General features: G+C 29.6%; 1 protein-coding gene across 1 annotated transcript; it reads left to right on the top strand.

Annotated features, from left to right (window-relative positions):
- Positions 1-17,634: 17,634 nt before the first annotated feature.
- On the top strand, positions 17,635-22,518 carry LOC111042021 (zinc finger MYM-type protein 1-like). The gene is made up of 3 exons (XM_022326513.1): positions 17,635-18,302; positions 18,372-18,449; positions 19,006-22,518. Exons 1-3 carry the CDS (start codon positions 18,233-18,235, stop codon positions 21,258-21,260), a joined length of 2,403 nt encoding a protein of 800 aa, XP_022182205.1. The 5' UTR covers positions 17,635-18,232; the 3' UTR covers positions 21,261-22,518.
- Positions 22,519-26,051: the final 3,533 nt, after the last annotated feature.

The following is a 26,051-nucleotide window of genomic DNA, read 5'->3' as shown; positions in this document are numbered from 1 at the left end:
TTACGGGTGGGAGTAAATTAAAAAAAAAATATAAATATTGAACAATTTATGGCACAGTTGAACTCCTAACAATTCGTTATTGTATTAAAAATAAAACTATTGATTACCTATAACATTTAATTTTATCAAAACCTAAATAATATACACAGTCCTTACTTAGACAATACAAAATATAAAATAATACAACTCATAATAATAATGACGTACCTACCTCTCGAAATTCATGTATAGGTACATAATACATATTTCTAATAATTGTGTATAATTATTATGGATCAACTGTTGTTAGAATGTTTTATAATGGTACCCATTTATTAAAATGAAATGTTTCACACTTGAACGTACAATGTGTATATTATGTACCTATCCAAATAAAATAACTAAATGTTATTGCATAATATGACATTTAAATAACCTAATATTAAAATAATTAAGTAGTAGCTAGGTACGTTGCTAAACTTTTTACTTCTCTTTGATATTTTATGAATGTTGACAACCAAGTGTAAGTCTTAACTCATAAGTAAACCTAAAATGAGTGTCACTTGGATTTGTTTATTAATGATAATGATAGTATCAAGTAAGTTTTTATGAAACAGGTAGTTTTACACTTAAAATTTGCCAATGTTCACCAAATATGAATTAAGTTCACTAAATTAATATGTATTCAATAATCATGTTTTAATGTTTAATAGATACCTGTAATACCTATTTTATATCTATACATTATTGCTACACACACGCGCAGTGAGATATTGTTCATTACATTTTTCATGGATCTAAATTTTAATTCATATAATCGAACTTAATATCATTTTTTTTCTTAAAAATTACTTTTTTAATATATTTATATAAATCATCGTGATATTGGTTGATGGACATCATTAATATTTTATAGTCTTAATATTTAAATGAAATACACCTAAGTACTACTTTTAAAAACCTTTTATTAGACTTATACTCCGTAATAGTTACCTACTAAAAGCTAATTCAATTAGACCTATATTGGATTAAATATAGGTCTTTTAAAAATAAACGATGTCTATAAAATTATAGGGACATTATAAAGTGTCACTGTTACTATAAAATATTAAACTATTTTATGATTATTATTGATAACTTATGAAATTTGGTAATATACTAATATGCAATGAACGATTTTCAAGGTTCACAACAAAGAAATTGACTCAAAAAGAGGAATCGTAATTAAAACAACAAAACAAATTAAAGATTCATTGTTTACTCGGGGGAAACTCTTTAAGAATGCCATAAAAAATCTTCCGTCAAATTTAAGGACATTCATGAAGTGGTTAAAGAAAAACGCACGAAAAGGTATACAATGTTTTCGTTCGAAAGCTGATTTCATGAGATGTCAAACTAAGGGAAAATTATATTTCGAAATGAAGATGGCAACTTGGAACATGCTTCCAAAATGTATAAAAAAGAGGTGGTTTAAAACTGATGTCAGTACCAAAGTAGTGACCTAGCGCAGTCATTAAAATGAGTCAATTATAAAAATAAATAAACTATAAAATATATATTCTCTATTGTCTGTTTATTTATATTGTGTATATTTATTTTCTACCTTTTAGCTAGTTGGGGTTATAATATATTACCACGTTCATTTTTCTGATTTATTCCTATATATGTTAAGGGTAATGTAGAAAACCGAGTCCGTGTGAAAATCGCGAAAAAAAATCGCAAAAGTCTAAATCACGAAAAACAAACAGCGAAAATAAAAATCGCGAAAGGTTTTAACAGAGAAAACAATAATAGCGACAAGTAAGAAATTATTTTCGTTAGTGGGTATACCTTTACCTATACTATAATAAGTAATATAGATAATCAATAATGTAATTTTGTAATCTCGCGTCTTGGATCACGTGATAAAGATAAGCCGAAGTCGAACCTAACAACTGTCAAGCTTTGTCATAGTAAATAATAATAATAATAATAATGATACCTAGATAATCAATGCCATTTTGTACTTATGGAAAAATCACCAGTCACACCAGTCCGCATTTCGTCCGTTCACCGTTGCCATATTCGTACAGTTATTCACTCGTAACATTTTCGCAATGGAGTTTATATACTTATATATTATAATTTTAGGAAAAATATCAAATTTAAATTGTATTTTTTTATGGTATTTTGACGTATTTTAAGGTATTTATGAAAAATATATATAAAAGAATATTTTAATTTTCGCTGTTAAAACAGTTCGCGATTTTTATTTTCCCTGTTTTTTTCGCAATTTTGACTTGCACCCTAGAAAACCGTGTACTTAATAAAATGTTCAAGCGATGTGTATAATGTTCAATGTAGAAATTATCACACTTGGTCTGGACATTCTATACAATGACATAATCAGGCAGGGAGTATGAAACATGCAATATTTTGAGTTTTATTAAAAGTTGGAAAAATGTATTTTGTCCAATAATACATAAGCTACAATATAAAATACTATATATTATGTTGGTGAATAAGCGATACGGGAATGGGTGGCAGATTGTGACTAACAGTTCCCACCCGTTCCCGGTAAAAAAAAGGTCCACTATACGAGTACATGATGAAATGGCCTACACATATTGTATAAAATAGTGGTTTCCAAACCATAGGCCGAGGCCCACTTGTGGCGGTCTAGGACATTTCGGCGTGGCCATTTCGGCGTAGGGCCATTTTAAGAAATTAGGTAGGTCACTATAAAATATAAATATAATAAATAAATAAATAATAATAAATAATAAAAAATAAATAAATAATACAAATTTAATTAAAATAAGGAGAATGCTATTAAAATTACAAATAAAAATATTCAGGTCATCATACTTAAATTATGTGCTATTCCTCTTAAAAAACTCAAAATATTACGATTATCATAATCGCTGACTAATTTTAAAATACGTTTATCGACGTCAATCAGAGGCGGATTTCCCATTAGGCATTGTAGGCAGCTGCCTAGGGCGGCAAAATTTGGGGGGCGTCAAATTTTGTAGTGTTTTATTAAAAAACATCAAACATATTATAGTACATCGTATATGATATTCAGTATACCAATCTATTTTGGTTCATTATAATTTATAGTCATTACCTATAAATATTATAGTAAACATTTATATAGAAAACAGTTTTTGATAATACTATATATTTTAACACGTTGGTATAGTCCACCCAGAGCCCGCATGGGTCATAAAAATATATAAAGCAACAATGGTTTTATTATTCTTATCGGGGATCGACGTCGCGCGTCGTCGTAATTTCGATAAAAATAAATACTCACACTGCCACACTATATTACTAATTCGACATATGACAATCATATGAACTCAGAACTGTAACGAATAATGATAATAATAATCAAAAATTTGGTTATTAAAATATTATATTATTTCGCAATCTGTGTTTGAAACATCGAGTCGCGTGTCGTAAATAACTTCAGGCGAAAAAAATAGTCTAAAAATTAAAATGGATGTCCACTACTATTGTCTATATATTAAATATTTAGAGTAGGTATTTTGGAGGGGTATTGTAACTTTTTCACCTATTATAGGAGCGGCAAATTTTTGGTGCCTATAGCCGTAAAAAAGATAAATCCGCCTCTGACGTCAATGTATTTTTTTTCTTTTTTTGGTGGACTTTTGCCTGTTTCTAATTGGTAAAAGAAGGTGTCTCGGCCACTTTGTATTCTCCTTAAACATGATATAAATGCCCATAGTGTCGGGTGATCAACGGCCATTTGTAGAATAAGCCGACGAAAAATAATTAAATGAAAAAAGGACTACGCCGAAATAGACCCACGCCGAAACGGCTCTACGCCGAGATGGCCACGCCGAAATGTCCGGATACGCACTTGCAGTGGATCTCGGACAATGTGGTAATGACCATTAAGCCGCAGATGCTGGTCGAGAGTCTAAACCAAGGGTCAGCAAATTTTAATTGGCATCAAAATCGAAATTTTTGTATGATTTTATGCACGTCTATATATTTATTATGTTGTCTTATTTGTGTGAGTTTATATTTTATGCCTGTATTGGGTTAGTGGGCCTAAACTTTTTTTTTACATAAATAGTGGTCAGCAAAAAAGTTATGAACCGCTGGTCAAAACGGAATTTACTGACTAATTTTGTAGGTATCTAAGATCTAATCTAACGAAAGTTTGAAAAAAATCTAGGGAAGTCAATCTTTATTACCTACCTCGATAGATGATAAGGAACCAAAAGCATGAAAATAATTTATTGTTATAGGAGTAAATTCCATAGACCTTATGCTATTAGACAAGCACTGTGTGTAACAATAGCATTACGAGCAGTGTAACAACATCTCACAGTGATGCAGTCTGTCTTAACGAAAAAAAATCTAGTGATGGATAGCCTATAATATACAATAATCTAAATATCTATATACATTTTACCTTACTTCCCCATCACTACCGTGCGTACGAGTAATCGTGTAATCAAAAAGCGCCCTATATGTCACCCTTTCCATACATTCATCGCTTGTCTAGTAATTTAAGGTCTATGGTGAATTTGCAATCTATATTATCCTGATAAATCGGTCAGGAAATTATATTGGTAATTTCAGTTGCGTATTGATTATATAGTAACATTAAATATTATTGGAATATTTTTTTTAAGTTGTTATTGCCCGCGATAAATTGATCATTCTTTACAATGCTCGGGAATTTGATTAAAATAGGATGTAAAATATAAGAACATAAAATCCTTGAGCAATATTTTAAAATTTCCCGAAAATGTGATAAATTTCAAACTTGAAAATTGATGGTTTTTCAAACGGGTTAATTTTTGATTCTTCAATCTTTCTGATAGGTACATAAACAATTTTTTTTAAATACATTTGAACATTTAACGAATAATAAGTGAGCTTATGGTTCTTTAAATATGATCTAGTGGCCCATGATTGGTCCATTAAATATTTTTTTTTTATTGAACTTAAGCCCGGCGACTAAGGCCATTAGCTGTTGTAGGGGTTATGAACTGTGGTAGAGGTAAGGTTGGTACGGTGGGTTGTTTTTACGCTTTTTACGGTAGGTAGCAAACACGTGTATGTGTGGCAAGGTTTTTAATTTCTATGAACCTGGGTGGTCGCCCATCCGGAGCTAGTAGCTGTGGCCGTTACTTCCTTCCAGTCGAATTTCGTGACTGATAGCAGCCAATGAGCCACCCATTAAATTTTATTGGACCGTTAAATTAACAAATTGTTCATGCAACCTGGCATAACTACATAAGTATGTAAATTTGAACATCAATAAAGATAATAAAACAATATTATCTGATAAGAATACAACTGTTTCAAAATCTACGCAGGTACCTATCTCATAATCATTATACCTCATTGATATCTAATTTTTGAAAAGTATATTGACGTATTTGTCATTGTAACCAAAGTATCACACTCATGTTGTTATATCCATCACTCATTCACCATTTTTAAATAAAATTATTCATCCCTTTCACAACTAAATATGACAGGCATATGTTCTCTTTATATAGTTGATTGAGGTATTTATAAACCATTCAAAATGGCTTACCAGTTCTGCATTGTTGCATAATTGTTTAGTACAATATTTTTGTTTAATTACTTGTCATTGTTATAATAAATGTAATTAGGAAAAATGTATGACATTTATAATGAATTATGCTCGATGTTCATAACAGGTAATCGTCGTTTTACTCTAACTCGAAGTAAACCATATTATACATTTATTTTATTGAATCGGATTTAATAATTTTTAAACACATTTAAAATGAAGCTGATCCGGATGTTTACATTTTCGGTGGTAGTTTTTTATTTAACACAGGTAAGTTGATAATCTTTCACTTTTTTGTGTGATTATAATTTTATATTCATACATAAGAATGTCAAGTGATCTAATTATAAATCAATATCGTTTAATAGAGTGTCCATACAAATACAATTTAAGTGTACTAAACTGGATTACGTTAGTAATCAAATGGCAAATAAAAGAGAATTCGTGTGTGTTCGTATTGCTGTGATCATATTAATTGTATACAAATATGTATTTATACTTTAAACTGGCCGATCCCGTACCCTCGTTGTCCGTCAATAACGCTAACTCTATATGATTAAACTTTGTTCAATTCGTTATTTAATATTCGGTATAATGGTATTTAAAACTTAAATATTTTAATCAGTCATCTTGAATTTCAAAATATTTGAGCACACTTTAAAATGCTTTTTTAGTGCACGCTTACACGGTGGTACCAAGGTACTCTGAAAATTGCAAACCTCAATCTGTCATTGTTTAGGCTTTACGTTGATCAGTCAGTGAGTAGGTCAACACCTTCGATTATATCCAGTTGTGTATTGGTAAAAAATATATTTATGGGTATACGCACAAATAAAATTTGTACCTACTCTAAAAATATTTTTGATCACTACGCTCAGAACAAATACTCGTAACTTTAGTTTTTAAATCTTTTTATTATCAAATATTTCATTTTGGTAAAAGAAACCTCAACTTACAATATGTATTATATATAATTATATTACCTATAGGTACAGTATACGGGCATACAGCTATACTGAAAAGTGAATAAAATAATATTGTAGATATATTACCTATTAACCTATTGGCTATTACTTATATAGTTATATTATATGTTTTTTCATTAAAATGTATAATAGATAACATTATACCCACTATACATTATTCTTATTAGAATTTAGTAAACTATATGATACATTGATACCAAAAGCCAAATAGAATTTAACTGAGCATAATATTATTAATTTTTTATATCTCACATTTTAATTTTTTGATTTATTCGTTACGTCATTTATCTTTGATTTCTTCGGCGTGGGGCAAAAAAAATTGTTATTTTTGGGGTGATTTTCGATTCTTTTTGTTTATTGGAACTCATAAAACTTATAAAAAATAAGAAATAAGCAATAATAATATTGATTAAGTTAATTATAAGTAATTAATTAGGTATACCAAGTTATATCATCCCGTGGAACGTAATTTACATTTTACAAGATCCCACCACGAGACATTCCATAATATTCTGACTTTCGGTTCAAATGTTTTTCAATGAACGATCTTTGCTTAGTTAGATCTATAATATGTATAAATTGTATTAATGTTGATATCTGCATGTTACTGGTTATAGCTTATAAAGTAGGTATTCTATTAACATGGTATAAATACACTACAGGGGAAGGAGTGGAAGGATGGGGACCTTTGAGATGACCGAGCCACGTTCTCGTCGGGCCTTTGCGACGACGGCTTGGCGGGGTGTACTACAGTAATGCGGCCGAAAGCAGGTCAGCCGGCGGAGCTGGAGGATGAGCTCGACGGCGATGAATATAGAATATGGCATGCAGCGGCGCTTGCAGCAAAAAGGATCAGGGTCAGTAGAGTTTGGAGATCAGCCAATGCCGAAGGACCACTGGAAGCATATTATTATGCAATTGAATTGCTGCCCACCTGTGTTCTGTGGTTAGGCAAGCGGTTGGGAAAAGCGGACGAGAAAGCCAAATTGCAGATCGAGGTGCGTGTGCCCGAATGTGTGTCGGAACTGGAGATGGCGACCTGATCACGGAGGAATTAACGGAAGTGACGGTGAAACTGAATTGGGTAAGAAGCAAGGTACGTGGCAGTTCACAAAGAAGCGCGACAAGACATTTTGTCAAATTTCGATATATAATATTATGTACAAAATATATTGAATATTAAAATAAGTAAGTTATAAGCTTACATTATTATGAACTTAGATATTACAGCTTATTATAAACCATAATAGATATAAAAATGTCGAAGAACCATCAAGTCCAAAGTTCCTCCTGCAGTCACCATCTCCGTGTCCGGCGCACGGGGCGCCCTTCTCGGCCTGCAACCAAGCTTTCCGGTCCAAACCGCACGGCCGCGGATTGCCTATACCAATAGAACGAACACGAGGACGAGGGCAGCAATTCCGGTGATTGTGGTCCTTCGGCAAGGGCTGATTTTCCTCTATAGCTGTCCTGATCCTGCTCCTGCAATGGCGGCTGCTACTGCTGCATGCCATATTCGTCGCCGTCGAGTACCATATCCTCTTGGGTCGTCGAGAGGGTACTGCCGGCTGAACCGAAGTCGGCCGCACGTTGTAGTAAACTGCACCGCCGTCGCCACCCAACGAGAACACCCCATGCAGGCTGGGCGTCCTGGTTCGCAAATCCTATGGTTGTCTTTCGTGCAGTATGTCTGAAAGCCGGAAATGGAGATTCCCCGATTTCGCACTAGCAGTTCTTCTTAAAGATTTGAACGGTTTCCTGGAATGATCGTTGGCCAAAAGCTGCTCTGTTTCAGACGTAATAACCTGAAAAGCTTGACAAAATGTCAACGTTTGATAAAAATAAAGGACAATTTATAGTTTAATACTGATTATATATATATTTTTTTTCATAACTTATAATCGTACTAATATAGTTATTTATATCACAGAACAATATATTATATTATAGGCATCCCGCTCGGCATTGCAAGCATGATGCACGATTGTGATTATGCGAACAGTTTATATTTTTGGGTAGCGAGGCGTATACGTGAATAAATTAATGAATGTTTTATTAAGACGAAGAGTGCCGAGGTATTCATGATGTGCACATGTAGGTTTTCGAGACAACGGTCGAAAAATGAGCGAATACCATTTTTACTAGGTTATAAGGTTTTGACCAATTATAAAATACATGTCTAAAATTATATTCAATGATAATAACTATTTTAATTTTTGTAAAAAATAGCAACTTTATAATAAACAAAAATATATTATTATTTAGTTAATTTTTTTGATAGACAGATGGCGCCGCAATTGTATTTTTGACATCCAAATTTCCTCACTTTTTTACTTTAATTTTCCTAAAATCATCTTTCATACAGCCTTCTCCTGGCAATTACGAACACAGAAAAATCTGCCAAATCGGCCAAGCTGTTTTAGAGTTGAAGCCTGATTAATGAACAGTTTTTCATTTATACATGTATAGATTAATATAAATTATCTTCGCAATCATAAACAAAATAAAATATTAAGTTATTCATCGAGGGAACACTAGATAATAGTGTAAAAAGTTTTAACTAATTTAATTGATTAATTTCTACTTGATTTACGGATTTGTTTATTTCAAATAAAATAAATGTATTGTGCATTTTATTATGTAAAATACTGTGATTGTTTACGATTTTGAATATAGGTAGAAATATACGCATAAAAATATGTATTATTGTAATATTATTAAGTGTGTTTTGAACTTGGGAAACTCATGCAAGTAATTAAATTTTTTTTTTTAGGAGAATGAAACGGATGCGTTAATAGCACGTATGATTGAAGGTGCAACAAACCTGGCTATTGATGTAAGTCTTAAAATTATCAAAATTCCAATTATGGTAGGTGGAAAAATAGTTTGGAAATTTATAAAAGTACCTACTAAGTTTGTTTGGAGTCTTGCTCAAATTCCTTTCAGAGTTATCTTTAGACTTGCCTGGAAATTGGCTAAAAAACCATTAAAATTGATTACACCAAAGTATATACAAGATAGTTTAAGAGCAGAGAAAGCGAAGTACAGACTGAATAAGGAATTGAGAAAACAAAAAAGAAAGTCAAGGATCCATAATTTCAAGACAGCATTTAAAAATAAAATAAACAAATGGGAAAATAGAAGAAAATTGAGAAAAAATAAACATACAAATAGTGGGAGACGATAATATATTACATAATATTTTATATTGTAACAGTTTTAATGATTTGTTTGGAAAGTATTTTTAAAATTAAATAATAGTAATAACAATTTTTGGTTAATTTTTTTTTTAATGTATCTTTTTACAAGATTAATTTTATTATTACTTTTTGAATAAATTATCTTATTTGACTGAAACTCCGTTAATCGTGGCATGCTGGCTTAAATTATCAACGGCTGGTGGCCAACGACAATGGAGGCATACCGAAGCACAAAAACATTGGTAGAACCAGTGGCGCAAATAGGAAAATATTTTAGAGGGGATCAAGCCCCAAGATTTTTACTAAAATAATAATATGTTGGTAAATTTTACTTAGTTTTAGGTATGTCTGTATTTTTTCAATTTTGACTTAAGCAGTTTATCATACAAAATAGCACACATAATATGTAATCTAAGCATTAATATTATAATGTTACGAATTCACAAATAATTTCTTTATAAATTAATATTTATTTCATTAACAGAAAAAAAAAATAATAACAATTTGTCATTAAAATTATTTTTTTTTTTTTTAATTGATCCTGAGCCCGGCAACTGTGGCCATTAGCTATTTGTAGGTACTGTAGGTTTTTGTATTGATGGTTTGTAGGTTTTTGGAACGGTAGGGGTTTGTTTTGGCAGAATTTCGAATGGGGCACCCGTAGGTTTCTGCCATGCCCCGGGGGTGGGGGATGGCGGCACTTGCTCTCCGGTCACCGCGACTTGTCCGGAGAAAAATGCCGCCCGGTGGCCGAGGATCGAACCGCGACCGGCTGCGTCGCAGCGGAAGAGTCAGACCACTCGGTCACCTCGTCCCCATTTAAAATTATTAAAATTATTAAATAGGCATAAATAGGGATAACCTTTATTTTTAGCATCTTCATTTTCGCGATGACCCGTAGATAGAAGTCCCTGCATGCCGTCCAAGAAATATAACAATGTCAATTATGTATTCAATATACTGCCAGGTTTTTTCAATGTGCTCCTTCTTGGCTGTCGATATTTTGGAGATGATACTACCTTGGTTTAAAGAACGTTTATATTCTAACCACTCTGTCATACAATTAATGTGGTTAATAGTTGAAGCATGCAAACTCAATTTTGAATTTTTGGTCTTAGAATCTTTTGACCCACTAAGCTGTAGAAGATAAGATAAAATATTGTGTAAAATATATGGAAATCATTATAATTATATTTAAAATTAATTTAATTTTAATACCAACCTATTTATTTTTAATATATAATATTAAAATTTAGTTTAATATTTAAATACATAGATCATAGGTACTTGAGATTATTTTAAATTTATGAATTTGTAGCACTATTTTTTATTTATTTAATGAACACTTATTTTAAAAAAATATCTGCTTTTTATATTTTTAAGTTTGTTTTTAGCTTTTATTTATCATTTTAAAAATCCATACTTTAATAATAAATATCTTATTTACCTATTATTGTATTAAACAAAAATCTCATGAAAAAATAAAATATTCAAACATATGCTTAAAACCAGGATCATTTTCAACATCTTAATTAGAATAGTTGTACAACTACTACTTTTTTCCAGTTATTAAATCCTGCAATTGTAAATGTATCTTCTGTTTGACAACCAGTTGCAAAATTACGGTATGGAAAACAAAATACGCTATCTTTTTTTATACTATACTCGAGCCAATCGAACTCACAAAACTAATCAGGTGTAAATCTTCGGTTTTGATTACCAAACTTTTTCTTAGGATAATCCTTTTTAAACATTTTTTAAAATATAATTATTATTATATAATATTAATAAACATATAAATTGTAATTAAAAATCCATCTACTTTTAAGATTGGTTGACGAGGTCCTGAACTTAAATTGCCCAAATCAAGTTCATCGGCCATCGACAAATTTTGCTCTTTTTTTTCATATTTTTCATCTGCAATAATACTTTCTGTACTTATTGCAGATGGAATCGAACGTGATTTTTTTTAATATTAAAAATAGTAAACATTATAGAAATACGGATAATATACCAAATATGTACTGGTACAAATGTTGAAATGTCAAATGGTCCATTTATGCCCGCCTCCCCCTATTTGCGCCTCTGGGTAGACCTCTGTGGATATAGTCTTCTGTGCAGTATTCGACTAGAAAATTTTTTGGTCCCTGCCCGGTTATGTTTTGGGAGCTCTTTAACTTCAGATTCTAGTAATAGTAACGTGTAAGTTCAATACTTAAAGTATAATACCTTTCAATGAAGTTGTGTGTATGCTCAATGGTTTAAATCTGCTTTTTTACTAAGCGTGCAATTTTATTTGGCTCACGTAACAGCAGTTGTATACATTATCGTACAATGATGATTTGTCATATTCTCATATTTGATTTGATATCTTTGCCCAACAAAAACCGTTACGACGAGTTATGACACATAATTGATATGGCACTCCTCTCATCCCTTTAATACCACTACTGGTATATCATACAATACCATCATTTTCAGTATTTCGAGTGTGTAATAATACCTACACGTTTTTACTATTGGTACGTTCTTGACTGACTCGAATTAGTCATGACTCATGAGAGTATTGTATAATATTATTAGTCATATAATACTTAATTCAACTATTTCTTTGACTGCGATAGTTGTCAATAAAGCTCTTTAAGTGACTCAACATCAAAATATTCAAAATGTTGGGAAACGAGTCATTTTAATCGATTCGAAATCATGAAAAGTTTCATTGAAATTACTTTAAAAAAAAATTTGATTGATTTTGATATCCTATATAGAGAAATAAAATAAACCAAACGCGTAAATAATAAAATCATAAAAACACAAAACTCCTACGATAGTTCTAGTCATGTATACTTACACCAGTGGTGGCCAGCGATACGAGAGTCACGAGCTCCACAATATCATGAAAAATGAAACGAAGAGCAGGAAAAGGAATAATACCTAGGTACCGATTGTTATTTTATTAGTAAACATTTTAAGACGCCAGTTGCATGACTCTATGACGCATTGACATGGACCGCGTTTTGGCGGTTATATACTACATAAACAGAGGTGTTCCCATTAATTTTTTTGAGAGTATACTATACCATCAAATATAAATATTTGATACAATAAGACTATTTTTCTTATGGTTTATAGAAGTAAAGCCGGTAAAGAGCGTGTCAATAATATGGAAACAATTTTAAACCAGATTTTTTGTATAACCTCTTTATGTTACGTGTATCTCGTCAATCTTAACTATTTAGTTAGTAAATTATTATTAATATTAAAATGTAGAGCTAATTTAAGTTAAACTGCAGGTCACACAAATTATAAATGTATTATAAATGTTACGAGTTGGTGGAAACGGATAAACTGATTAGTGATTAATTGTGCACAGCACTTCTTGCACCGTACGCGATACGACATTTCCTGTTTGTTATAGCCCCGCAAACTCCACTCTGGTGTGTTATCACCCCGCCAACCATATAACAATAAATACATCGTATAAATAATTTAATGATTCGACGGAAAAAACGTACCGTTATTGCAATAAAGTATCTATCATAGATATTTATCCCATAATATGGATCGATATAATGGTATAATATCGATTATGATTGAGAGCATACGCAGTATACCCATAGTATTGAAAACAAATCCTGAGAGCATACGGCGTATATTATGTAGTATACCCTATGGGAATACCTCTGTACATAAATAGTATTATGTAAATTATTTTGGTTTGAGCATCATGAAATTTCTATGATTTAAAATGTTTTGTTTTCAAGCTGAAAAGTTATGTACTTCGAACGGTCGCCATTAAATATACTAAAGGTATTAAAGTAAATAATATTTTATATTATGTCAAAACATTAAAAAAACAAATAAATATTAAATTACTTACCAACCTAAAAAATGCACAGCCACATTACAATAAGTCATGCGTATCAACATGGAGTATAATAGAACAAATAACGATATTGTGTTATTAAAAAATGCCTTGTATAATTTGTAATATTTATCTACGATTATGTTGGAAAAGTAATTATGTACCTACCTCAACTGTTGTGGAAATTGATAAATTATTAAATATGTTTGATAACATTTTGCACATGTTCTAACTATGGAATCTTTAACAAAGAACAGTTATATACAAACGCATGTGCACCTTATTATTATAATGTTAATTTAACTAAGCAATTCAATTATACATTATAACTAGGTATATAGGTATTACATAGTTATTTGCATTTGTGAGTTGTTTTTGAACATTTTCATTAATTTAGAAATGTTTGAATTGTGTTGTTTATTGGTATTCATTAAATATAATTATTAACATTTTTAATTTAATTTGTATTACATATTATAATATTCTATTCGTGAAACCGCATTTCATTTACGCACCTATCATATTACAGATAAAATTTATAACTTTACTCTATAGAATTTTTTTTAATAAATTAAAAATGAACTTTTCTCCAATGTTTGTACTATTAATTTTAGCAATATTTCTCAAGCACGTAAGTTAATATTGTAACTTTTGGTTTTTTATTGTTATTTTAGATGAACAACTTTATTATCTACTATAGTAATGGGGAAATTTGTAAAATAAATATATATATATTGTGTGTTCAACAATACAGGTAACACAAAATATTTCGAACTTATGACGTTCAATTTAATTTGGGATTTTTATTTACTGTAAAAAGGATTGTATACTTTACCTATTTTTGAAAGATTTAAATTTAAAACACGCATGCTTAAAAAGTCCACTCCATTTTTGAGTTTGAATTTTAATTACTTGAATTTTTTTAAATCAAAAAGTGTTATGCACTAGACGTTTTAGTTCATAATTTACTTACGACACCATACCTGAGCTTAAAACAAAAAGGAAATCACTTGGAACATTGTAAAATAATTATTCGTTGTACATTGTGGATATACTAAAAATACCATAAAAACAACACGCATAAATATAATTTAAATTTACAGTATAAAAAAGGATAATGGTGAAATTAAAAAAAGAGGGTAAGTGGGTAACGCTCTGTTTGTACATTTGTTGTCCAGGCATGGATCTAGAGCAAAAATCTGGGAGGAGAGGCCAACAATTTTTTGTAAATGTATAATTACAATATTGAAATCACTGTCCACCATGAACTAAAATAGTATTATCTTAGTTTGTGCACCTGAGAATGATACGAATAATAATATATTTTACTATCAGAAATACATGTAATTTGAAATATAGTAATATCAGGATCTGTGGAATTATTAAAAACATTGGGGAAATAATAAGTCTGGGAGATCCTGGATCCATCCCTGATCGAGTCACTATAATGGCTGTGTTAAATTTGAATTCAATAATTTAAAATCATTGTATACAAAAAAACGATTCTGAGCGAAGATGGTCTGTCAGCCAATAATATTACTAAGTAGGTATATTTTATGATATTATTATGATTAAAGTAATTTATTTTACTATTAAACATTAGTAAATAGCAATACAGTAGATTAGATTAATTTTTGTCGAAAAAATCGCATTTGAATATGTCATCGTGTGTATAATAATAATATAATAATATACTCTAAAAATGTCAAGTACTCATGAATAATATTTTTAACTTAGAACAAAATTACTAAAATCGTTATTCCTGGTTTTAATATATAATTTTGTCCAAGTATGAACTTAAAATATATGCAAAAAAGAACTGTGTGTATGTTACAGCTAAAGTGTTGAATTCTGTTATTTTATGAAATAACTAGGTAGTTTATGAATTACATACAAATGTTAGTTAAAATATGAAATAATACATGAAAATTGTATTTTAACTAGTTATTTCATAGAATATCCAGTTATTCTATACAATTTCAGTTTGATATCCGTTAAATTATAAAATACATTAAAATTTAAAATTTTATTTTACTGAATTAACTATAGTTATATTATTTATTTATTTGTTTATGTAAGGCTATTATGGCATTTAGAGTTGCACAATACCTCCTTTTTTCTACAAGCACATCGCTTTGTGCCACATTTTTTGGTACAAGTGCACTTAAAAAAACCCTGACCAGTTCTCAGTGACTGCGGAGTTGCTGCAGATCTTAATGTAATACTTTTATTTGGAACAGCTTCTACAGCTAACAAATTATCTGAACATACTGTGAACTGGGATCTAGAGTATATTTGTAATAACACTCCTGTAATTATAATGTGTAGGTAGGTATCAAATAAATAAAAAATAAAAAATAAAAGGACGTCAATCTTATCTGATTTAATATGTTATATTAAATTGTTGAAAATGTCAGAACTATATTTATTTGTTATGATATTTTGTTATTCACAATTTGACACATTAACGAAGTGATGCCAGGGACTGTATAACATAACTAGTTAAATTATAAATTATATAAATTTATATTGCTATTTGTTGTATTGCTTGTAACCTACAGGCTTTAGTTATTTTATAAATTACCTAGTTATTTCATAAACTAACTGATTCAACACTTTAACTGTAACATATATATATATTTTTAGAATTTTTGTTGCAGTATAAGCTATTTATGAGAGTCCGTGTTTTAAATTTCCGATTTTTAGGTATACAAATTGTACAAATTGTACATTTTATAATTATTTATAATACATTTTAACCACAAAATAATTTGAAAATTTTAGAGATTTCAAACTTTTAATACAAAAAAAAAAAAATTATTATGCCTAAATATCTTTAATATTTCTCAAATGCTATTATAAATACTTTTGAGGAATCTCGTATTAAATGATCAATCATTTTGATACAACAAGCAACTATTTATTGATATTTATAGAGAAAAAACGGAAAAAATTGAAAATTGAAAATGCCTATAAATAATTCAAAATATTTAGAAACTATTATCATAATTAGAAAATGATAAAATAAACATTTGATGACATTTTCAAGTTATAACTAAATTAAATTTTCTTTCTTAAAGATGAAAAGATGGTGAGAAAGAAAATCGAAGCATTTGTATTCCCCCAAAACTTGATGACCCACACAATTAAATAAAGAAAAATTCACACACCAATGTAAAATCAATACATTTATTGCTTTATTCAGAATCTAAAATTAGTTAATAATATAACTGATTTTTAAAAATGCATTTTTAAGGATTTTAAATTATCTAAAATAAATATTTCTGTTATTTTAAATTTCTTCAAGACAATAAGTGTTTTAAATAGTAGGTATATAACCACCCGGAATATAGGTTTATATTTTAAATTTATACGTTTAGAAACTAAATAATAAATTATCTAGTAATGTATTTTAATATATTTATTTTGTTTATCTTAAAATAAAAAATATTAATGCTATTTTTCATTTTTACTTATAGAGTAATACAACATCTGATGGTACTGTTACTAAAATAGAAGACCGTGTTGAATTGGCCTTGAATATGGCTGGGGTGCAGGGGCGCCGGAACAATGGGGGCAGTGGGGGCAATTGCCCCCACAAAATAAATACTGTAGGGGCAAGGCCCCCACGACTTCATGGCCTAATTATATTTACATTTAACCCACTATACCTAAATATTATTCTATAATTTTGTTCAGCAAGTAATATATTATATCTATTAGTAATTTAAAATACTAAGAATACACATTGCACCGAGGCTCTGAGAGATTGGAAAAATAACCGGGAAAATCCAAGAAATGCTGCTATGGCATGCGCGTCGCACTTCTATTATTATATTGTCAAACTAATGTGAATATATTATTCAATCGCATGCAATTCTTATCGCCGCAGTCTTTGCGACAATATCGCGTTGCGTGTGTGAGAGAAGTTCTATTCCTGAACATTGGAAAAACAGACGTGATAAAAATCGCCAGTTTCGTCGCGCCGTATTATTATAAATTTTTATTTGCGTAATTTTGTTTATTACTTNCAGGGGCGCCGGAACAATGGGGGCAGTGGGGGCAATTGCCCCCACAAAATAAATACTGTAGGGGCAAGGCCCCCACGACTTCATGGCCTAATTATATTTACATTTAACCCACTATACCTAAATATTATTCTATAATTTTGTTCAGCAAGTAATATATTATATCTATTAGTAATTTAAAATACTAAGAATACACATTGCACCGAGGCTCTGAGAGATTGGAAAAATAACCGGGAAAATCCAAGAAATGCTGCTATGGCATGCGCGTCGCACTTCTATTATTATATTGTCAAACTAATGTGAATATATTATTCAATCGCATGCAATTCTTATCGCCGCAGTCTTTGCGACAATATCGCGTTGCGTGTGTGAGAGAAGTTCTATTCCTGAACATTGGAAAAACAGACGTGATAAAAATCGCCAGTTTCGTCGCGCCGTATTATTATAAATTTTTATTTGCGTAATTTTGTTTATTACTTGTGCGAGAGACTAGAATAATTGTGAAAAAAAAGTAAGATTTATTTTAAAATTTCAAATATACGTGTCATAATAATTATTAAATAACTACATTTTATTTGCTATTACATTTTAAGACTCATTTGATTAGGATGAAGCGTCATCGAGTCTCTACAATAACACATTTTTTTAAAAAGTGTTCAAAAACAGTTGAAGAAAATGGTATGCAATTATTTTTATTTAATTATGTTTTATTCAGTTATATTAATAGTTAGTATACAACAACTTTAGATTATGATAAAGAAATTAACGTAGACGACCCTGGTATTTTCGAGATTCCGTCAAAACAAACGACAGTTGAAGACAATGGTATGTAAACTGTTTTTATGTAAACTACCATTATTTTTACGACCTATTGCAGCGTTTCCCAAAGTGTGTTCCGCGGAACCTTAAGGTTCCGTGGGACTATGTCAGGGGTTCCGCCAGATGTATGAGACTATTGAGAAAATTATGTTTATTTAATGTTTGTTATTTAAAATATTTTTGCTTGAAAATTTTTTTTTAAACTAAGTTTAATAATGAAAAGTCATTAACAGTATCATTAAAATATTATTTAGACTTGAGAGTTTAGAGAATTGATTTCCCTTTTTTTATTTAGAAAAATTGTAGTTGAGTTTGATTAGGGTTCCGCGAAACACACACAATTTTTTAAGGGTGCCGTGGTCGTAAAAGTTTGGGTACCGCTGACCTATTGAATAATTCAAATTTAATTTAATTCAAATCAGTTATAAACCTAATCTGTTATTCACTTGACACTTACCCCACTGCTCGCTTTTTTTTTTTAAATTTCGTTTTGGTTTCAAATTAAAAAATGTATTTTTAATATCTGTCAGTACCACTTATATTTTTTACTTATTTTATACAGAAAACAGAAACAAACAATTAGAACAATTAGCATTAGAAATCATCCCCATTTATTCATCTACATCACTACCCATAACAGAAACAAAAACCTCTAAAGTTAATATTTATTTAACTGAACAATTTATTCCCAAAAATGATTTTGTATTCCCTAAAACAAATGGAAGATCATGTCAGTTGAAATGGTTCAATTCGTTTAGTTGGCTTCATTATGTGAAAGAAAAAAATGTTGTTTTATGTTATCCGTGTGCTTTGGCCAGTCAAACTAAAAAAACAAAAATAAAAATTCATGGGCAAGAATCGTTTATCGATACTGGATTTCAAAATTGGAAGAAGGGCACTGAGCGGTTTTCTATACACGAAAAAAGTGAAAACCATAGAGCATCAATAGAATATTTAAATTTTCGTAACAACAAGCGTCCTGTTATATCTTTAATTACTGAACAGTCTTTAAATGAACAAAAAGAAGCTCGTACAGTATTTAAAATTGTTATTAGCTCTATTCGTTACTTAGCTCGTAGCGGTCAAGCTATTCGTGGTGGTACATGGGACTCTGGAAACTTAATTTATTTATTACAAGAGCGTTCACTTGAAAATCCTGCACTAAAAATTTGGCTTGAAAAACGAAACAATTGGTTAAGTGGGGATATTCAAAATGAGTTACTTGAAACTATGGCGCATTTTGTTTTACGGAAGATTAAAAATTCAGTTCTAAAAAGTCCATTTATGGCCATAATGGCTGATGGCACTACAGATATTTCTGGTCAGGAACAGTTTAGCATTTGTTTTCGTTTTTTAAATACAATTTCTTTAAATATAAACGAAATTTTTGTGGGAATGTATAATCCTCCAAGTGGAAATGCTGAAACATTATTTTCTTGCATCAATGATTTATTGACACGTATGTGTCTTAGTTTTGAAAATGTTAGAGGACTTTGTTTTGACGGAGCGGCAACTATGTCTGGTCATATAAGTGGAGTACAAAAGCGAATTTCTGATGTACAACCTAAATCTATATTTATCCATTGTTCAAATCATTCATTGGACTTAGCATTGAGTGATACTATTAAAACTGTAGATTTTGCTAATGATGCTCTAAATTTAATCAGATTTGTAAGCAATACAATCTTAGATTCATCAAAACGCAAAAACATATTTTCTGGTATTGTTCTTTCGACTAACTTAGATGAAGAAAATGACTATACAACTGAAAATATACCAGGCATTATTCCTTTTTGTCCTACAAGATGGACAGTCCGAGTAAAAGCAGTTAATAGATTTATAGAAAATTATGAAAGGGTTCTTTTAACAGTACAGGAAATTTTAAAAGATTCAAATTCAATTAGTAAAGATAGACGTGCAGCTCTCCGCGGATATGAGACGAAACTTTGGAAGTTTGAAACTGTTTTTGCTCTGGAATCTTTGTCTTTAATTTTGGGTCCATGTGAGCAGTTAGCTAAAGCTTTGCAAAATATATCATACACTGCTATCGGAGCCAAACATTCATCAGAATTGTTAATAAAAACTCTAACATCGTTACGTAATGATGATGTTTTCAATGATACTTGGAATAAAACCAAACAATTGGCCGTACATCTTAACCTTACAATGCCGAAAAATCCTAGAGTTTGTAAGCCCCCCGCCAAGCTTGAATATTCAACTACACGCACACCTCCAGCCAACATCAACAAAAAAGTTGCTTTAAGAAAAGAATTTTTTGCTTTAATTGATTGTTTGTTGAACGAATTAAATGAAAGATTCACTCAGTCTGGGTTAGACAAAGTAGTATCAATGGAAACTATTTTGATTCGTTCAATCAATAGAGATAAAATTGAAATAAGTGAAATAAAAAAACTTCTCGGTCTTCACGTAACTGATTTTAATGTAGATCAATTAGCTGCTCAATTAATAATGCTTCCCAATATTTTAAATTCTGATAATCCCTCAGCAACAATAAAATATATTGTTGAAATATTTAAAATATTGCCAGAAACGTCACGTCAATTGATGAACCAAGTTGAACGGCTTATTATACTGTTATACACAATACCTGCAGCATCAGCCACACCAGAAAGGTCATTTAGTGGGCTCAGGCGTTTAAAAACCTATACACGTTCAACTATGAGTCAAAAGCGTTTGACTCATTTATTACTATTACACTTAAACCAAACTATTTTGTATGAGATTTCCTTGGATGATATCCTAAAAGAGTTCATTAGCCGTACAGCAGAGAGAAAAAGTGTATTTGGTAAAATGTAAATTATTCATTAAAATTTAAACTGTATATTATATTTATTAATATTGTATAATAAAATATAGTTATGGGATTTTTGTTTAAAGATTGTACAACAAAGAAACTGTGCATGTGAAAAAGTTAATTACAACTGTAATTTGTATTGTTAATAAATTTTTATACCTACATGATTTGAATTTGTTTAATAAATATTTGTAAGAAAAAAATTTAATTATACCTTCCTTATTATTATTAATTATACCTATTCCCAGCATAGGTGGTGTAAAAATTGGGGAGAGGTGAAGATTAAGCACCAAAAATTAAACAACACTATTTTTGCTCTTATGCCCTCTAGAATAAAGCTTAAAATATTTTGCCCCCACAGCAAAAAAATCGTTCCGGCGCCCCTGCTGGGGTGCTTATTAAAGTACCTTCGGATATTGCTAAGATATTAATTTGGAAATCAGTTAAACTCCCGTCAGATATTTCTGATAAAGTTGGCGTGAGACATGTCGTAAGTGGGTTGAAATTTTTAACTCCAAGTATAGTGAAAAGACAGTTGATTCGACTGAGAAAAAAAATACCAGTCGCAGAATGGAAGTTCGAATTGGGCGATACTGTCTACACAATTGCCACTGGATCTTTTGGTATTAAGGCTTACAAAACAAAAAAAGGTCTAATATCAAATTCAGCTCAACCTGTTCGTAAATCAAATGGAAAGGTATCACGCGCTTTTCGTAAATCAAAGGCAAAATTAGCAGGCGCTTTTCGAAAAACAAAGTTTAGGAAAATGTATAGTAATTCAAAATTTAAATTTAAGAACGCGTTTAAAAAGATAAGTATACCAAAAGGTTTGAAAAATTATTTTAGTAGATTAACGAAAAGATAATAAATTTTAGTTTTTTTCATATAATCTTCTTCATTCGTGACGAGTGTATCCATTTTATTGTATTTATTTTAGATATATATTACTATAATATGAACCTTAAATGTATATGAAGTATGAAACACCAAATAATATTATACATAATCATAATTGTTAAAATTAATAATTTACAATATTTTCAAAAAATGTTATAAGTGTATTGATCACACAGTCGGGGGGTAAGTCATTATATTATATCCAATACCTCAAGATATATTATAATCACCTACACACCGGAATACAATTACATTTATTTTATGAAGCTAAAAGATGTTTAATACGATTTTTTATGACATGAAATGATAAATATTTCACAGTCACCTAAATTTTTTGGATTTGGAATTTAAACTTTCATTATCTATTCTGAGTAATAATATAATCAATAAACATAGTAATATAATTAATATTAATTGCCAATCGACAAAATATTTTTTGAATTCTTATATAATAATATATAGCTGTTTTTAAATTATATTGTCTATACTCTATCCCAAAAGACTAAAGATCAGTTTAGTTCAGTTTATTCGATCAAATTGTGTATGCTACGCACCTCTCATTGACAACCCATATTAATGGGCGGGCCACCGTCGATTTTGAAAGTCGCAAAAACAACTAATATTTCTAAATTTACCAGTGATGATTAGATACAGATTAGGTGAGGTCTAGACACAATAATCACGCACATATTCAACCTTAAAAAATACAACGGGTACAATTTGTATATTTTTTAAACATTATACGCATTATACTATTGGTTTTATGACGTATTTATTGATATAAAAGTATAATATTATATTATGTGGACCTAGTACATAATAAAAACTAATGTTTAGTTATCAAAGGAAAATATTATGAAGATTCAATTGACTCTAATTGATTAATTAAATTCTATTAGAATTTACAGTCGATGAAGTATAATGTATGAAGTCTTTCTGTAAAATATTGGCACAAAGAACGAAACTAGAAGATTGTTATTTTCTGTTTGAGTTTAAGTTAAATTAGGCATTGTTAAAGGTGATGACCAAACAGTTCAAAAATTGACCATTAGAATATATTTTAAAAATATAATCATCTAACAATACTGCGTTGTGGGGGTAAAATCTGGAGTGTAATATTAGTTAAATATATTTAGTTTATTACGATCTATTTTCTTTATTATTTTGAATATTTATAGTCGTAATATACTATTAGATATTTAGATGACGTATCAATCGACAAAAATCTTTTTAATTTTGATCTATATAAGAGAACTGGTTAGCGTCATCTGCTAAAAGTGGTATACAAATAGAGGGGATAATAAATCAATAAAATAATCTAATATATAAAAATCTAGTGTCACAATGGAAAATGTTTGTTGTAAAATTCCTCCTAAATGGCTGGATCGATTTTTATGAAATTTTGTGTTTATTAAGTAGTTCTCAGAGAGTGATGTAAACTATTTTTCATACCCTAGGTGTAAAGGGTAGCTCACATAAAATATTTTTTAATATTTAACGTGTAAATTGTATGATGATAATAATAATACCCTCCGGGTGTACAACAACACTAGGGTTACCGAATATTAGTACCAATTTAACTTTTAAATGATGCAATTGACATAAAAAACAGAGCATTGAAATAATATTAGATATTTTTGTATGTCTGCCTATAATATTTTATATTGTTATTACTTATTATCAATATGGTAGTCGGTAAGTTGAATTAATATTATTCTTCAGTGATGCTAGAAAAATATCTATGTATAATATAATACCTATGAAAAATATCTATGTATAATATAATATACCTATGTGAAATTGGGCTGTTTTTTAACCGAATTACAACAAAATGATAAATGTTATTCTTTGTGTAAATATGCAATTTTGTATGCAGTAAAAAATTTATGAATTTCCAACTAAATATAATTTGCTTATTTCTATACTAGTTATCCTCTCCAAGGAAAGGATTTCTATTCCGTATGTATAAGTTTTCCGTAGATAGGGGTTTGAGCACTTGTGTAGGAGGTTTATATATGTATATAAAAAAAAACACGTCTGGTTTACAAGTTTAGAATAATTATTAATGTACTAATGTATTATGAATAGTAGCCAGTAGGTAAGTTACTGTATATATATTGAAATACGGTTAATAATAATTGTTTATTTGAGCTCGCTGGCTCGTATTGATGGTGAACGTCGAACTGACTGCTATGTGTCATTTTAACAATATATAATAATTTAGATGGAGTGTCAAAGTGACAAAGTGTATTTAATTTTGTGTTGGTAATTTATATAGTATGCATTTAGTGTAGGCGTATACTATATACAGGGTGTAACAAATGTTACACTGTCTTCAAAACACCATCGAAAAAATAAGAAACTAGTATTGTGAAACACCAAACTGTATGATATGGTACTATATAAAAACCTAGGGCTTAAAATAGTAGGTGTTACGGTTTTTATACCCAAAGCACGTTCCATACTCAAATTTCTATATAGTACTAGATAGCAGAGTCCTCTATCAGTTGAAGCCTGGTTGTCGGTTGGCATAATATGATATTTTAAATACAGAATAACAATAAATTAATACTGTTGTAGTGTATTATATTATTTCTAAACCTGTTGTTAAAAAAAAATATATTTTACATTTGCTATTTTATTTTACAATTAATAACGATGTTATTCCTAATTTATTTTGATTAATTAATGAAACGTTATATTATACTTTACACTAAGTCCATGATGATATTTTATGTTTATTGATGGGTATTTTAATATTTTCGTTGTGCAATGTACATTGTACATATTATTAAATACTTGGAAAAACTAAGAACTGTTATTATATATTTGTGCAATATTTAAATACTTATACAATGACATCGGTTAGTCGGTAATATAATTTATTTAATATTTTAATTGTATCTAAAAATGTTTTAATATGTCAAATATTTATTTGAAAAAAACAAAGATTTCCATGTACTTGCATACTATGTTTTTTTCTGCTAAATTTTTCTGGAGTGTATGCTAAGTAAAGATTAATATTAATACATTTCACAATGTTGTGAATATAAAAATTAAAAAATATGTTTTAGCAAATAATTTGACATAATAAATACTTTCTATCTGTGAACGTCATTGTCAAGGCGAGATTGTTTGGTACTTAAATAATCCAATTTATTGTATACAAATAAATAATGGAGATTTATTTTTTTTATTAAAGATTTACAAGTCATTTATATCAAAAGAATTTATTTTAATTAGCTTAATTTAAATTTATTTTTCTTTGTTTAATTAATATTTAATGTTTTAAATTTGATGCTTTAAAAGTTTAAACCAACTGTAGTTTCAGTATTTATTTAAAAGATGGCGCTGCAAGTATGTATAAAGGTTATGTGAATTAAACGTGTTTTCTACAACATCGAAACTGATATCTAGAGCTAATAATATCAGTGTTTAACATTTATGTTATAATTGTGATTACCAAAACAATATGTAATAATATTTTTTTAGAAATATTTTAGTAAAGTTGTAAAGAACAAAAATATTGAGATATACAATGTTGTCTTCGAATTATTTACAATCCAGATTTTCAAGAAAGAATTTGGAGTGTATCGGTACGTATCGGGTCAATTTTGAACGTTCAAGATGTTACACGTGCAATATACAAGCGATACTTACCGACCAGTATCGGACTCAGACCCCGATACGAGGTGATACGTAACTATTCCGGATCAATACTTATCACATTTTTCTTCTTGAAAATCTCAAATATGTATATGTTTAATGTTTATCGATCTAAGCTTAGCAATTTTACATTAAATTACTAATAAAAAAAACCTTACTTTGATAATTTTGCTTATATTATTTTTTAAACAGTATCAACCATTTGGAAATTGAAATATCTTATATTACAA

This window comes from Myzus persicae, unplaced genomic scaffold (genome assembly GCF_001856785.1).
Source record: "Myzus persicae strain clone G006 unplaced genomic scaffold, MPER_G0061.0, whole genome shotgun sequence".
NCBI lineage: Eukaryota > Metazoa > Arthropoda > Insecta > Hemiptera > Aphididae > Myzus > Myzus persicae.
The sequence above is the reverse complement of the archived record's forward strand: the minus strand, read 5'-3'. Positions and strand labels throughout refer to the sequence as shown.